A 17,938-nucleotide genomic window follows, 5' to 3' on the forward strand; every position below is an offset into this window, starting at 1 on the left:
ACTCTTGATGGCCCCAGTAGTGGCCTGGCTAGCCGATGGACTGATCCAGACCTCGCTGGCTCAAGCAACGGCCTTGCCTCATGGGAGGCCCCGATTCTGGCCTCGCTGGCCCCCACAACTGCCTAACCCCTCAGTTGGCTCCGATCCTGGCCTTGGTAGCCCCAGCACTGGCCTAGCCTCAAGGCAGGCTCTGTCCCAGCCTTGCTGACCCTGGCACCGGCCTAACCCCTCGACAGACTCCTCTCCTGGCCTCATAGGCCCCAGCACCGGCCTTGCCTCATGACAGGTTCCGATCCCGGCCTCCCTGGCCCCGGCACCGGCCTAACCCCTCGGCAGGCTACGATCTCTGCCTTGGTGGCCTCAGTAGCGGCCTTGACTCACGGAAGGCTCCGATGTTGGCCGTTGACCCGGCACCAGCCTACCCCTCGGCAGGCTCCGATCCTGGCCTCGGAGGCCTCAGTAGAGGCCTTGCCTCACGGCAGGATCCGATGCCGGCCATTGGCCCCGGCACCGGCCTAACCCCTCAGCAGGCTCTGATTCCGACCTCGCTGGCCCCAGCACCGGCCTAACCCCTTGGCAGTTCTTCTATTTAGGCAATGAGATTCACTTAATAGGAACAATAACAAACCTAAGGTTACAAGTGAATATAAATATAATTGAGATTCATACAGCAAAAGAAATATGGTATTAGGTGCTGATTATGAATTTACTTTGTATATTTCTCGATTGACTCTTTATTATGCACTGGAAGCCCATTTATGGTATTTTAAAAATATATACTAGTATTCCTCTGAAAGTTGGGTTCAAATATAGTTTGTGGGAAAGTTTCTGTTTAATTATAATATTGAATTAATACTGAAATAAGTATTTATTTATTCTCCTTAATTGCAGACATTTTAAGTATCCTTGAACTTCAAATAAAAATACACACTTAAAATAAGTGTGTATAAGCTGGTCGTGGTGGCGCATGCTTGTAATCCCAGCATTTGGGAGGCTGAGACAGGAAGATCAGGGTTTGCGGACAGCCTCAGCTACTTAGTGAGGCCCTCTGCAACTTAGTGAGAACCTTTTTCAAAATAAAGAATAAAAAATAGGCCAATAGTACAGAAGTTGAATGTCCCTGGGTTCCATCCCCATACCTGTGAAAAAAAGTGTATATAGACTTGCATTTTCATTTGTAGACATAACTAGATCTTAAAATGCTGAGCTGGAGGGAAAGAAGAGAGCAAAACATTTATAATTGCAAGGCTATCTGATAGGGCTAACTGCTCAGTTACTTCTGTTACCCAAAGTAATCACAGCATATTAAAAATAAAGAACTTTTATAACAATACTCTTACTCCTTGTATTCGGCAGCAAATATTCCTCATGACTGAATCAAATGAATCGTCATTTTGTCCTTTTATATATTTCCTAAAGGCTCTTCAATGAACATAGACTATATATAACTTTTCTTCTCTCTCTGTCTAAACATAGATATAATAAATACATAAATTCTCATTATTTGCCATCTTTGCTACCAAAAAGTCCTGCCTAAAGTTGGTAGCTGTGTTAGAAATAACTTTTTGTGGTGTTACGACATGTGGTCAAACATTGGCAAGGCAATTTTACTTTTTTGCAAAAAATGGGTGCTCCTAGGTATGTGAGAGAGCACACTGGACAAAGAAGCAGGTGGTCTTATATCCCTGATGCAATGCTCCTGTGCTGAACTTCTACTAGTGGGGGTTACATTCTTCCTGGTCAGCTACAGAAGAAGAAGGGAGGTGGGGTCAGCACCTGGAATCTCTTAGAAGATGCTAATTTTGCATCTGTCCCTACTAGATTACAAAATGGTGATTCAAGTTTAAACTATTTCTTTAACAGAAAAGACACAACTATATTCTCACTGTTGTAAAGTAGGTAATGAACACTTAGGGTTAGTTTTATAATGAAGGGTTAAATACACTGTACTGGGTCTAGTGGCACATGCTTGTAATCCAATTACTTGGGAGGCTGAGACAGGAGGATTGAAGGTTTGAGGCTAGCCTCAGCAACTTAGTAAGGCCCTCAGCAACTTAGCAAGATCTTGTTTCAAAATTAAAAAGGAATAGAGTTGTAGATTAGAGGTAGAATGCCCTTAGGTTCAATCCCCAGTATGACTACCATCACCACAACAAAAATATGTTGCCTATTAATACATAATCTTTGAGGTTTTACACTGAAAAAGTTATTAAGTATGTTCAATGCACTAGGACTATTCAATTTAGGACATGCAATTCTGATGAAGACTGATGTGGATTTCCGGGAAGAGGGCGACGGAGAAAAGTGGCGCTTACGAGTCCCGCTAAAAATTGATCTCTACTACCACAAAATCAGCTCCTTTCATAGCCAGACAACACCATCAGCAGAGAAACAAAACCTGTAAATACAACGGACAGAAAAAAAAAAAGGGCTGGAAAAACGAGACACCAGAAGAAACCAGCCCACAGTGCTGCGGCTGGAGCCGCAGAGCAGAGCTGCGCAGGCGCCATCTTCCCTTGCAGCACCAGGCACCCGAGAAGACGAGGTCTCAGAACGAAGCTCTGAACCAGAGAGGAGATACGCCGGCCTCACAGCAGCAGTGCCTTATTGTCAGCGGCAGCAGCAAGTTCACCAGAGCACTCAACACCACTAGGCTCCAGAGAGGAGGGGTGGACAGAGAGTTGAGGACATCCTGCAGGGACTCAGAGCAGAGCTCAAAACCAGAGAGGAAATACATCAGCCTCACGGCCAAGGAAGTGGCAGCAGCGCCTTACTGCCGGAGGCAGCGGCGAGTTCACCGGATGGCTCCAGACCAACGCACTCAACAACCCACTAGGCTGCACAGAGGAGAGCGAGCTGAGGTGAGCGGCTGCAGAACAGCCGGACAGATTTCGGCAGTTTTTTCGGCACAGAGAGTGTCTAAAGCTCCCAGGAAACGGGCTCAGCACACCCTGCAGAAACTCAGAGTGGAGCTCAAAACAAGAGAAGAAATACGCCAGCTTCACGGCCGAGCATGTCACAACGAAGCCATATTGCCAGTGGCGATAGCAGCAAATTCACCGAGTCCCCTACAGCTACATAAGCACACTCAACAACCGTGAGTCAAGTTGTGGCCCCTAGAGGAGAAATTCCAGTACTGCACTCCCAGGGACTTGCGTAGATATTCTTCCTGGGTCAGAGATATTTGCAGTCCAACCCGGTGGGGAAGTGGTGGTGACAGAGATATCACACCATAGTCAAAACTCCCTGTGGGAGAAAGCCCAACTTGGCACTCCCCATGGTCTAAAGCAGCCTCGATTGACTCCCTGGGTCTGAGACTTTGTGATACAATCCAGTAAAGGAGTAGTAGTGACTAAGATACCACAGACTCGAGATCCAGAGCACCATAAGTGAAGTCGTGGTGACCCAGGGAAGAAACCAGAGAAGGCACAAACTTATGAAATCATGGGAAAGAGGAAAAACAATGGAATAATGAATGCCCACAACCCCACAACATCAGAACCTAATAACACAGAAATCCAGAGATCTCTAGAAGATCAAATCAGGAAAATAAGTGTAGAAATAATAGAGGACTTTCGAAAAAAATTCAGAGAGAGTCAAAAAGAGATAAAGGATGCAATCAGTGAAGTAAAGTTCTCAATTCAAAGTATAAACAATCGATTAAACCACACAGAGAATAGAATCTGTCTCCTAGAAGATAATCACTCAAGAAATGAATGCATAGACTCTAATTTAGAAAAAAAAAATTCAGCAGCAGGAATCTGACATTGAAGAAATATGGGCCCATTTTAAGAGAGCTAACCTAAGAATAATTGGAATAGAGGAGGGAAAAGAAGGTGAAACCAAAGGGATCAATAATATCTTCAAGGAAGTGGTAGCAGAAAATTTTCCAAACATAGAGCAAGAGGTCGATACGCAGGTCCAGGAAACTTATAGAACTCCCTTTAGAAAGGATCAAAGAAGTGGATCCACACGCCACATATTTGTCAAAATGACTAATGTGGAGGCCAAGGAGAGAATCTTAAAGCCAACAAAAACAAAAGGACAAGTGACTTTCAGAGGCAAACCAATGAGAATCACTCGAGAATTCCCAAACCAAGTCATGAAAGCCAGAAGGACATGGAGTAACATATTCCAGATTCTGAAAGAAAACAACTTCCAACCAAAAATTTTCTACCTGGCAAAACTATCAAATTAGATGGGAAAATAAGAAGCTTCCATGACAAACAGAAACTGAAGGAATTTATGTCTACAAAACCAGCGCTAGAGAAAATACTCAAAGAGATTAACTACTAAGAAGAAATAGGTAATACACACCAGAATCAAAGAAACAAGATTTCCGATACAGCAAACAACTAAGTAAAGAAGAATAAACAGTATCTAGAACAGAAATAAAATCTTAACATGTTAGGAATTAAAAATTATCTCTCGCCGAGCGTGGTGGTGCACGCTTGTAATCCCCGCGCTTGGGAGGCGGAGACAGGAGGATCGCGCAGGTTCGAAGCCAGCCGAGCTGGCGTAAGAGACCTTGTTTCAAAAATATAAAATAGGTCTGGGAGTGTAGCCCGGAGGAAGAAGGGCTTCCAGGAACCCCAGTACCACAAAAAAAAAAAAAAAATTATCTCTCTATAATCACACTGAATGGAAACGGCCTCAACTCCCGAATATAAAGACATAAAGTGGCAAAATGGATTAAAAACCACAATCCATCCATCTGCTGCTTACAAGAAACACACCTTGCAAGTAAAGATAGGAACAAAGTCAAGGTAAAGGGCTGGAGCAAGGTAATCCATGATAATGGAACTCGAAGACAAGCAGGAGTAGCAACTATGATATCAGACAAGTTAGACTTCAAACCCAAACTTATTAGAAGAGACAAAGAAGGTCATATTTTACTGGTAAAAGGAACAATCCATAGAGAGGAAATAACAATAATATCTATGCCCCCAAAATAAGTACAGCCACTTTCATAAATCAAACTCGTTGTGATATGAAGTCACACATAAATCCCAACACAATAATACTGGGAGACTTCAACACACCTCTCACAACACTAGACCGAACTTCCAACAAAGGATCAGTAAAGATGCCTCAGAACTAAAGAACACCATTAACCAAATGGACCTGTTGGATACATAAGAATATTTCACAAAACTACAGTGGAGTTTACATTTTTCTCAGCTGCTCATGGAACCTTCTCCAAAATAGATCACATCCTGGGACACAAAATGAGCACTAGCATTCAAAAAATGTTACATACTTCCCTGTGTCAACTCAGACCATAATGGAATGAAACTAGAAATCAACTATAAGAAGACCCACAGAAACAACATAAACATATGGAGACTGAACACCACAGTTCAGAATGAAGAATGGGTCATAGACACATAAGAGGTGAAATCAAGAAATTTCTAGAAACAAATGAAAATAAAGATACAACATATCAAAACATCAGGGACACTTTGAAGGCAGTATTAAGAGGAAAATTTATAGCACTGAGTGCTTACATAAGAAAAACAGAAAATCTTCAAATAAATAACCTAATGACACACCTCAAAGCCTGTGAAAAGCAGGAACAATTGAACCCCAAAGCCAGCAGAAGACAGGAAATTATAAAAATGAGAGCAGAAGTTATCCAGAGGATTATAAAAATCCAGAAATTATAAAAATGAGAGCAGAAGAAATCCAGAGGATTATCAGAAACTACTTTGAAAAACTATACTCCAACAAAATGGAAAATATGGAGGAAATCGACAACTTCCTAGATAAATACAATCTTCCTAAACCGAGTCAAGAAGATATAGAACACTTAAACTAACCAATAACAATCAAAGAGATTGAAATAGCAATAAAGAGCTTACTATCAATGAAAAGCCCAGGACCAGATGGTTTCCCAAGTGAATTCTATAAAACCTTTATAGAAGAGCTAACCCCAATGCTCCTCAAACTATTTTGCAAAATAGAAAACACCGGGACTCTCCTAAATACATTCTATGAAGCCAACATCACACTAATACCCAAACCGAATAAAGACAGTTCAAGGAAGGAAAACTATAGGCCTATATCTCTGATGAACTTAGACGCAAAACTATTAAACAAAATACTAGCAACACACATTCAAAACCTCATCAAGAAAATCATACACCATGACCAGGTAGGGTTCATCCCAGGATACAAGGCTGGTTCAATATACAAAAATCAATCCATGTAATTCATCATATAAACAGAATCAAGGGGAAAAATCACATGGTCATTTCAATAGACGCTGAAAAAGCTTCTGATAAAATTCAACATCCATTTATGATAAAAACACTGCAGAGAATTGGAATAGAAGGAACATATCTCAACATTATTAAGGCAATCTATAATATGCCCACCTCCAACACCATACTAAATGGAGAAAAACATCAAGAATTCCCCCTAAAAACCGGAACGAGACAAGGATGTCCATTATCACCACTCCTCTTCAATATAGTACTAGAGACTCTAGCCATAGCAATAATGAAAGAAAAGGAAATCAGAGGAGTACACACAGGAAAAGAAGAACTCAAACTTTCACTATTTGTAGATGATATGATACTATATTTAGAAACCCAACAAACTCAACCAAAAGGCTTATAGAACTGATCAACAAATTCAGCAAAGTATCTGGATATAGAATCAATCTTAAAAAATCAGAAGCTTTCCTGTACATCAACCATAAATCCACTGAAAAAGAAATTCAGAAGATACTTCCACTCACGATCTCTCAGAAAAATTTAAAATACTTAGGAATAAACTTGACCAAGGAGGTAAAAGATCTCTACAAAGAAAATTATAAAACACTGAAAAAAGAAATCAAAGAAGATCTTAGAAGATGGAAGGATCTTCCATGTTCATGGATTGGCAGAATAAATATCATTAAAATGGCCATCCTCCCAAAAGCGATCTACAGATTTAACGCAATACCCATTAAACTACCAAGATCATTCCTCACAGACATAGAAAAATCAGTCCTTAAATATATCTGGAATAACAAAAAGCCCAGAATAGCCAAGGTAGTTCTCAGCAACAAAAAACATGCAGGAGGAATCATAATACTTGACTTTAAACTATACTACAAAGCCATTGTAATAAAAACAACATGGTACTGGCACAAGAACAGATACATAGACCAATGGAGCAGAATAGAAGACCCAGAAACAAGTCCACACACTTTCAGCCAACTGATTTTTGACAAAGGGGCCAAAAACATATACTGGAGAAAAGATGGCCTGTTCAACAAATGGTGTTGGCAAAACTGGTTAACCATATGCAGAAAATTGGATATTAACCCCACTTTTTCACCCTGTACAAAAGTCAACTCACGATGGATGAAAGACTTGGAAATTAAACCAGAGACCTTGAAGCTCCTTGAAGAGGGCATAGATCCAACACTGCAACACATAGGCACAGATAAATACTTTCTCAACAAGACCCCAAAGGCACAACAAATTAAAAGGAGAATCAATCCGTGAGATTGCATGACACTGAAGAGCTTCTGTTCAGCAAACGAAACTGTCAAGAACCTCATACGAGAGCCAACAGAATGGGAGAAGATTTTTGCCACCTACACCACTGATAGAGGAATAATATCTAGAATATACAGAGAACTCAAGAAACTCAACACTAGGAAAACAAAGCATCCAATAACAAAATGGGCAAGCAAACTAAATAAACACTTCACAAAAGAAGAAATTCAAATGGCCAATAAATGCATAAAGAAATCTCAACATCACTGGCAATCAGAGAGATGCAAATCAAAACTACCCTGAGATTTCAGAACTAGAATGGCAATCATTCAAAACACAAACAACAACAGATGCTGGTGAGGATGTGGAGAAGTGGGAATTCTTAAGACATTGTTCATGGGATTGCAAATTAGTGCAACCACTTTGGAAAACAGTATGGAGAATCCTCAGAGGAATGGGAGCAAATCTACCATTTGATCCAGCAATACCACTTCTGGGTATCTACCCAAAAGAAAAGAAACTAAACTACCAAACTAACAGATGTGCATCTATGTTTATAGATGTACAATTCACCAGAGCCAAACTATGGATCCAGCCACGCTGTCCATCAAGAGATGAATGGGACTTCAGGGAAGATGGCGACTGAGAAAAGCGGGGCTTAAGAGCCCCGCTAACAACCAATCTCTATTACCACAAAATCAGAGCCTTTCATAGCCAGAAAACACCATCACCAGAGAAACAAAAAAATCACCAGCCCCAGAGAAGAGGGGGTCTCATAACAGAGCTCAGAGCCACAGAGATACGCCAGCCTCATGGCCGAGGATGTGGCAGCGGCGCCTTACTGCCGGCGGCAGTGGCAAACTCACTGGATGGCTACGGCTACAGACCAAGGCACTCAACAGCCCACCAGGCTCCAGAGAGGAGCGGCGGACAGCAAGCCGAGGTGAGCCGCTGCGGAAGAGCCCGGCAGGATTTTGCGAATTTTTCGGCACAGGGAGCATCTAAAGTTCCAAGTGGCTGGGCTCAGCACACACTGCAGGGACTCAGAGCGGAGTTCAAAAACAGAGAAGAAATACGCCAGCCTCATGGCAGAGGGTGTGGCAGCGGCGCCATATTTCTATCAGCGGCAGCGGCAGTAGCAGCAAATTCACGGAGTCCACTACAGCTCCATCTGTGTATTCAACAACAGTGAGTCAAATTGTGGGCCCCAGAGGAGAAATCCCAGTACTGACTCCCAGGGACTTAACCCAGTGGGGGAGTGGTAGTGGCAGAGATATCACACCATAGGAGAACGCAACACCTGGCACCCCACATAGTCTAAAGCAGCCTCTATCGACTCCCTGGGTCTGAGACTTTGCGATACAAGCCAGTAAAGGAGTAGTGGTGACAGAGATACCACAGACTCGAGATCCAGAGCACCTTAAGTGAAGTCATAGTGACCAAGGGAAGAACCCAGAGAAGGCACAAACTCCCAAAATCATGGGAAAGAGGAATAACAATGGAGCAATGAATGCCCACAACCCCACAACATCAGAACCTGATAAAACAGAAATTCAGAGATTTCTAGAAGATCAAATCAGGAAAATAACTGTAGAAATAATAGAGGTGTTTCCAAAAGAATTCAGAAAGAGCCAAAAAGAGATAAAGGATGCAATTAATGAAGTAAAGGCCTCAATTCAAAGTACAAACAATCGATTAGACCACATGGAGAATAGAATCTCGCTCTTAGAAGATGATCAATCCAAAAATGAACGCATAGTTTCTAATCAAGAAAAAAAAATCCAATAGCAGGAATGTGACACTGAAGAAATACGGGCCCATTTTAAGAGAGCTAATCTAAGAATAATTGGAATAGAGGAGGGAAAAGAAGGTGAAACCAAAGGGATCAACAATATCTTCAAGGAAGTAATAGCATAAAATTTTCCAAACGTAGAGCAAGAGGTCGATACACAGGTCCAGGAAACTTATAGAACTCCCTTTAGACAGGATCGGAGAAGAGTATTCCCATTCTATCAGTAACTTTTAACTGTGTTTACATTGTCTTTGGTATACAATATTTTATTTTTTAGGGGAGTTTCTATACCCTTCTGTTGCCTGTGCCATTGAAATCATATCCAAGAAATCACTGCCAATTTCAATGTTGTGAGGTTTTATGACCCAGATTTTCTTTTAAAAGTTTATAGTCGAGACTTCCGGGAAGATGGCGACCAAGAAAAGCGGGGCTTAAGAGCTCCGCTAACAACAAATCTCCATTACCACAAAATCAGCGCCTTTCATAGCCAGAAAACACCATCACCAGTGAAACAAAAAATCACCAGGCTCCAGAGAGAAAGCGAACTGAGAACAGAGCCACAGAGGAGATACACCGGCCTCACGCCCGAAGACACGGCAGACGCGGCAGCAGCGCCATACTGCCGGTGGCACTGGCAAATTCATGGGACGGCTACAGCAAGCCGAGGTGAGCCACTGCAGAACAGCCAGGCGGGATTTCTCCGAGCAGAGAGCATCTAAAGCTCCCAGTAGCCGAGCTCAGCACACGCTGCAGGGATTCAGAGTGGAAATCAAAACCAAGAAGAAAAACACCAGCCCCACAGCCGAGGGCGTAGCAGCGGCGCCATATTGCCACCGGCGGCAGCAGCACCGAATTCAGCGAGGCCAGTACAGCTACATCTGCGTACTCAAGAACAGTGAGTCAAATTGCGGGCCCTAGAAGAGAAATCCCAGTACTGTACTCCCTGGGACTTGACCCAGTGGGGGAGTGGCGGTGGCAGAGATATCACACCATAGGAGAACGTGCAACCTGGCACCCCCCACAGTCTAAAGCAGCCTCTATCGACTCTCTGGGTCGGAGACTCTGTGATACAACCCAGTAAAGGAGTAGTGGGGTCTGAGATACTACAGACTCGAGATCCAGAACACCTTAAGTGAAGTCATAGTGACCCAAGGGAAGAACCCAGAGAAGGCACAAACTTCTGAAATCATGGGAAAGAGGCATAATACTGGAGCAATGAATGCCCACAACCCCACAACATCAGAACCCGATAAAACAGAAAATCAGAGATTTCTAGAAGATCAGATCAGGAAAATAACTGTAGAAATAATAGAGGTGCTTCGAAAAGAACTCAGAGAGAGCCAAAAAGAGATAAAGGATGCAATTAATGAAGTAAAGGCCTCAATTCAAAGCACAAACAACCGATTAGACCACATGGAGAACAGAATCTCGCTCTTAGAAGATGAGCAATCCAAAAATAAACACATAGTTTCTAATCTAGGAAAAAATATCCGACAGCAGGAATCTGATATTGAAGAAATATGGGCCCATTTTAAGAGAGCTAATCTAAGAATAATTGGAATAGAGGAGGGAAAAGAAAGTGAAACCAAAGGGATCAACAATCTCTTCAAGCAAGTAATAGCAGAAAATTTTCCAGACATAGAGCAAGAGGTCGATACACAGGTCCAGGAAACTTATAGAACTCCCTTTAGACAGGATCGGAGAAGAGGATACCCATGCCACATAATTGTCAAAATGACCAATGTGGAAGCCAAGCAGAGAATCTTAAAGGCAACAAAAACAAAGGGCCAAGTGACATTCAGAGGCAAACCAATTAGAATCACTCCAGACTTCCCAAACCATGTCATGAGAGCCAGAAGGGCTTGGAGTAACATATTCCAAACTCTGAAAGAAAACAACTTCCAGCCAAAAATTTCCTACCCAGCAAAACTTTCTATCAAATTAGATGGAGAAATAAGAAGCTTCCATGACAAACAGAAACTGAAGGAATTTATGTCTTCAAAACCACCACTAGAGAAAATACTCAAAGAGATTAACTACAAAGAAGAAATAGGTAAACACTCCAGAACTAGAGAAACAAGATTTTCCATCCAACAGACAACTAATATTGGTTATCTGTGGAGATTCATTATTTATGTTAGTCTTTTACCTATCTCTAAAGGGTATTGTTTGCCTTTATTGTTGTTAATTTTTAGGATTTCTAGTTGGAATATTAATATACCTTCGGATATAGCAATTGGAAATATTTTATCCCATTCTTTTCCTTTTTTTTTTTTTTGGTGTTACTGGGGTTCCTGGAAGCCCTTCTACCTCCGGGCTACACTCCCAGACATATTTTTATATTTTTATTTGGAAACAGGGTCTCCTACGCCAGCGCACGCGGCTGGCTTCGAACCTGCGAGATCCTCCTGTCTCTGCCTCCCAACTGCGGGGATTACAAGCGTGCGCCACCACGCCCGGCTTATCCCATTCTATTAGTTACTGTTAACTCTGTTTACATTGTCTTTGGATATACAATTTTTTTTTTATTTTTTAGGGAGTTTGTATACGCCTCTGTTGCCTGTGCCATTGAAATCATAACCAAGAAATCACTGCCAATTTCAATGTTGTGAGGTTTAATGACCCAGATTTTCTCCTAAATGTTTATAGTCTTAAGATTTATATTTAGGTCTATTATCTATTTTGAGTTAATGTTTGTATATGGGATTAGGTAAGGGTCCAATTTTATTCTTTTCCATGTAATTATTATTTTTAACAATATATAGTTAAAAGATTAATATTTCCACCACCAAATGTTCGTGGAAACCTTGTCAAAAATAACTTGACAATATAGGGAAGAATTTAGCTCTAGGCTTTTATTTAACTCCAATGGTTTATATATCTGCCTTTAGAATAGTACTACACTGTTTCAATTATTGTAGCTTTATATGGTTTGAAATCAGAAAATATATATCTTCTAGCTTTGTTCTTTTTCAAGATCATTTTGGGTATCTAGAGTCCATATTCCATATTAGGATAGATTTTTTTCTGAAAAATAAATATATAAATATATGATAGTTTCACCTAAAAAATAGAAAAAAATATTCTCTGGTAAGAAAGAAAGCAAAAGGAAATATTGAAATGTTATCTTTAAGTCATCAAAAGCTTGGTATCAGACAAATTAAACTGTTATGTGAAATTTTCATTTTTAATTTTAGATAAATTGCCATAATACTAGATGTCAACTACTAAGCCAAGCATGGGAGGGAGGGATAGGGAGAGAATGGGGTGGGGATTGGGTGGGGGCTGACTGGGAAAAGTGTGCATGTATGTGTACAAAAGTATGTATCCTACTATGATGTATGAATACAGTGAACCAATAAAAAAAAATTTATAGTCTTAAGATTTATATTTAGGTCTTTTATCTATTTTGAGTTAATATTTGTATATGGGATTAGGTAAGGGTCCAATTTTATTCTTTTTCATGTAATTATTATTTTTCAACAATATTTAGTTAAAAGATTATTATTTCCTCCACAAAATGTTCGTGGAAACCTTGTCAAAAATAACTTGACAATATAGGGAAGAATTTAGCTCTAGGCTTGTATTTAACTCCAATGGTTTATATATCTGCCTTTAGAACAGTACTACACTGTTTCAATTATTGTAGCTTTATATGGTTTGAAATTAGAAAATATATATCTTCTAGCTTTGTTCCTTTTCAAGATCGTTTTGGGTATCTAGAGTCCATATTCCATATTAGGATAGATTTTTCCCTGAAAAATAAATATATAAATATATGATAGTTTCACCTAAAAAAAAAAAAGAAAAAAAATATTCTCTGGTAAGAAAGAAAGCAAAAAGAAATATTTAAATGTTATCTTTAAGTTATCAAAAGCTTGGTATCAGACAAATGAAACCTTTATGTGAGATTATCATTTTTAATTTTGGATAAATTGCTATAATCCTAGATGTCAACCACTAAGCCAAGCATGGGAAGGAGGGATGGGGAGGGAATGGGGTGGGTATCGGGTGGGGGCTGACTGGGCGATGTGTTCATGTATGTCTACAAAAGTTTTTTTGTTTTGCACTATGATGTATGAATACAGTGCACCAATAAAAAATTTAAAAAAAGATCATTGGTTAAGCAAAGATACAGGATAAAGTTCTTTATAAAAACTGTTTTGTATCCAAAAACTTCAGTAACTTATTTTCAAGTTGCCCCTCTGCATTTATTCCTTTAATGCAGTGCTTTAACTCCATCCTATCTTTCTCTCTTTGTAATAATAAAATTACTTAAACTTACAGAAAAAAAAAAGAGATGAATGGATTACAAAGCTGTGGGATATGTACAAAATGGAATTTTACTCAGACATTAACATAACTCAATTACACCATTTTCAGGGAAATGGATGGAACTGGAGGACATTATGCTAAGCGAGCTTAGTCACAAAAAATAAGAAATCAGATGCTTTCCCTAATATGTGAGAGTTAGGGAAAAACGGGTCATAGGAGGAACTGTAGAAGAAAAAGAAAATCCTGTAGAGAAGCAAACAAGGACAAAGGTGGGGGAAGAGAAAAATCTCTAAAACACACAATATACTTAAACATATCGAAGTCAACCACTAAGCCAACAAGGGAAGGAGGGACAGGGAGGGAATGGGGTGGGAATTGGGTAGGGTTTAAATCAGTGATGTGTACATGTTTGTACACACATGTTTTTAACCCAATATGATGTATGAATATAATGCACCAATAAAAAAAGACTTATGTGTAGAAAATAGCTTAAGGATAAATGAACATGGGATGAATATAAAGTAAAATGAGTTGACTCTTGTAGCTTTCTCCAGTTACCTCCCTACTCCAATCTCTTTGTAGACCTCCCTCACATTCTGACCATGCTCTCCTCCTATCTTTCTTCTCCCATCTTTCATCTCAGAATTCACCAGTCCTGCCAGCTTCCCTTGCAATTCTTCTCAGGGCCACTGCTTTCTACTTTCACAGATACTGCAGTTGAGGCCTTTACTATTTGATGCCTAGATTATGTAAAATATTTCAGTTGTATTGCATTTGTGGTTTCACCTGATTTCAAAGCTCACTTTGAATCCTGCTGTCAAATTTAACTTCTATAAAAGCAGTTACTTTAGGAATATGAGGCATATTCCAATGGTATTCTTCTATCAGAGTTTTTCTGGCCATTCCTCTTAGTATTCCCATGAAAAGTTATCCATGCTTTTCACTGTTCCCTCTTCTGAGACAGAAGGATGGCAGGCTCCTGATCAAATCCCCCAACTTAGCAAGGCCCTCAGAAACTTAGTAAGACTTTGTTTCAAAACAAAAAATAAAAAAGACTAAAGGTGCAGCTGCAAGGTAGAACACCCCTGAGTTCAGCTCCCAGTACCACAATAAAGCCCAACAACAAGAAACAATGCATCCCAGGCCAAATTAAATCAGAATCTCGAATTGAGTTATTTGTTGTCTTAGTGCTGAGATTCTGATTTAATTTGGCCTAGAATGAATTTTGTTGTTGTTGTTATTGTTGGGGTTTATATGAGTTTGTTGTGGTACTGGGAGTTGAACTCAAGGGGTTATAGCTCAGACAACAGAAAAATATATTTGTTCTTTTGGTAGAACTGGGGTTCCTGGAAACCCTTCTACCTCAGGTCTACACTCCCAGACCCATTTTATATTTTTTATTTGGAAACAGGGTATCTTAAGATAGTATGTGGCTTTGAACCTGTGCCATCCTCCTGCCTCCACCTCCCAAGCATGCCACCACGCCTGGCAGAAATATATTTTTGATACTGTTTTTTAAAAAATATCCCACTTGCCGGGCGTGGTGGCTCACGCTTGTAATCCCCGTCCTTGGGAGGTGGAGACAGGAGGATCGCGCTGGTTCGGAGCCAGCCTTGCTGGCTTAAGAGACTCTGTTTCCACATAAAAATGTTAAAAAAAATAGGTCTGGGAGTGTAGCCCGTGGGAGTGTAGCCCGGAGGTAGAAGGGCTTCCAGGAACCCCAGTACCACCAAAAAAAAAAAAAAAAAAAAAAAAAAAAAAAAAAAAAAAAAAAAAATCCCACTTGCGGGCATGGTGGCGCACGTTTGTAATCTCTGTGCTTGGGAGGCTGAGAAAGGAGGATCACACAAGTTCGAAGCCAGCCTCAGCTGGCTTAAGAGACCCTGTTTCCAAATAAAATATAAAATAGGTCTGGGCGTATAGTCTGGAGCTAGAAGGCCCCTGGGTTACATCCCCAGTACCACCAATAAGTAAATAAGTATATAAATAAATAAATAAATAAATAAATAAATAAATAAAATCCCAGGTGACTATAACCTACAAGGAGTTGAACTACTGTAGGTTTCTGATTTATGAGTCACAGCCACTCATTTGGTCAACAGTTAAACTGTTTATCTAGTAGAGGCAGAACACTGATAGCACTAGCATGTTTTATTTGGTTTGTGGAAAGTTTTCCAAAAATTTCAGACAATATTTTAAAATTCAGGGACTCGCTACATGTCAAGCTTCCAGGTGGCCAGTTTCTTCATTGATGTTATCTTCTTGGCCTCAGGAGTGATCTGATTTGCAACACAGTATATATGCCAAGTACTATGTTAAGTGCTAAGGATATAAAAGAACGAGGTACTCAGTGCATACCTGATTCTGCTGGTCTTAGAGGATGTCCTCCAAATTTTATTTCAGTTTGGCGGAGTTTAGTCATGTTAAGAAGCTGTGTGATGTGTGGAACGTCTGTTGTTAGTTGGCAGCTCCGCGGAATGATGTCTGTGGGCTCATCTGTTTGAAAGGGAACACCATATACATCTGGAAATAAAGACAAACATGCATTCCTAAACTGTAAGCCACTCCCACCAAGACACACTGTATAAATGAAATCAGTTGCAGTGAAATGTTTTAGAGTATGACTTTAGTTAAGTTATCCAGCCTTCCAGCCATGATATTCACGTTTATAAAATAAACATTGTAATTTTACCACTTACTTCCAGGGTTTGTAGAAAAAAAATAAATGAGATAAAGCATAAAACATGTGAAGTGTTCAGAGAACTGTGCAGTCTTACTTAGCAAACGAATTTTAAGAATCTAAAGTAAAATAAAATAGAAATTCAAAGACATATGTGAACAGTTATTTATAATCTCAAATAATAAGCACTTTAAATTTCTAGTCCTTGCCGAGTATGGTGGCATAGGCTTGTAATCCCATCATTTGGGAGGCAGAGACCAGAGGATCACAGTTTGCAAACAGCCTCAGCTACTTAGTGAGGCTCCTTGCAACTTAGTGAGACCCTGTTTCAAAAAATAAAGAATAGAAAATTAGGGCTGAGGGTGTAGCTCAGAGGTAGAATGCCCCTGGGTTCCATCTCCAGTACTGCAATAAATAAATAAATAAATAAATAAATAAATAAATAAATAAATTTCTAGTCCTTGAGGATTATTAAGTTCATTATAGTATTTCATGAGATGGAACAGTAAAGAATTAAAAGAAATTCTATTCATGAAGATGTCCTAATGCTATAGGAAAGGCACAAGATAAGAGGTTAAATGAAAATTCAAGGCACAAAACTCTCAATTGTAGAAAATAAATATGTAAAATGTACACAATAAGGCTGGATGTAGTGGTGCATGCCTGTAATTCCAGTACTTGGGAGGCTAGAGAGAGGAGGATCAGGTTCAGTGCCAGTCTGAAGAACTTAACGAGGGTCTCAGTAACTTAGTAGGACCCTGTTTCCAAATTTAAAACAAATGAATATTTATTTCATGATATAGCTCATGATATAGCTTGGAGGTAGAATAGCCCAGTGTTCAATTACCAGAACCACAAAAACAAGACAAAAAATAGTATACAATAATAAAAAAGGGAATATGCCAAAGTTTAAAGTACCCTCAGGTGGTTAGCACAGGTATAATTTTCATCTTTTCACAATAATTTCTTTTAAAAAGCTTTTATTGGTGCACTGTATTCATACATCTTAATGGGATGCAAGATGGTAGAAACATACATGCATACATCACCCAATTAGTCCTTTCCAGGTTCCCTCCCATTCCTTCCCCTTCCTCCTTCTTATGTTTGGCTTACTGATTGACATTGATATATTTTTTAAAGTACATCATGTGTATTAGAGAATTTCCCTCTTCTCCCCTCTCATCCCCTCAATTAGGTCACTTAACTACCTCTCAACCTCTCTTTTTCTTTATGTCCAATTACTAAGTCATTTTATTTCATTTTTAGCACATATAGTGTAATTTAAAATTAGACTATTTCTGAAAAATATCATACATCCTACATCAAAATTAAATAGCACCAAACTTTGAGTGTCCATGGATAACATGGACTGTCTGCATTTAAACATTCTATTACCCAGCCCTTAATTTGAGCTTATTTATTAAGCCTGTATTAGGTGCGGCCACTCACCTAGTGACTAGGAATACAGTGACAAGCCAGAGGGACCCTGTCCTTACCTTCTTGAAGATAACATCTAACAGAGGATATAAGAAAATTCAAATCATACAATTATTAAGTTATAATTTTAAATGGTTTGAAGGAAAAGTTTAAGTTGATGAAAGAACATAAGAATGGACTTACAGGAAGATGTCAATGGAGAAAAGCGGCGTTTACGAGTCCCACTAACAATCGATCTCTATTACCACAAATTCAATGCCTTTC

At 39.8% G+C, this 17,938-nt stretch overlaps 1 protein-coding gene across 1 annotated transcript in view; it reads right to left on the reverse strand.

The window, feature by feature from the left end:
- CFAP20DC (CFAP20 domain containing) overlaps window positions 1-17,938 on the reverse strand; it is a gene marked incomplete at both ends in the record, with an annotated part of 331,976 nt that overhangs the window by 148,198 nt on the left and 165,840 nt on the right. The window contains one exon of the mRNA XM_080715044.1: window positions 15,916-16,053. Within this exon, the coding sequence (XP_080571170.1) occupies window positions 15,916-16,053 (138 nt within the window). The remainder of the gene's footprint in view (window positions 1-15,915; window positions 16,054-17,938) is intronic.

The sequence above is a fragment of the Muscardinus avellanarius genome (assembly GCF_963383645.1).
Source record: "Muscardinus avellanarius genome assembly, chromosome: 18".
Classification (NCBI taxonomy): Eukaryota; Metazoa; Chordata; class Mammalia; order Rodentia; family Gliridae; genus Muscardinus; species Muscardinus avellanarius.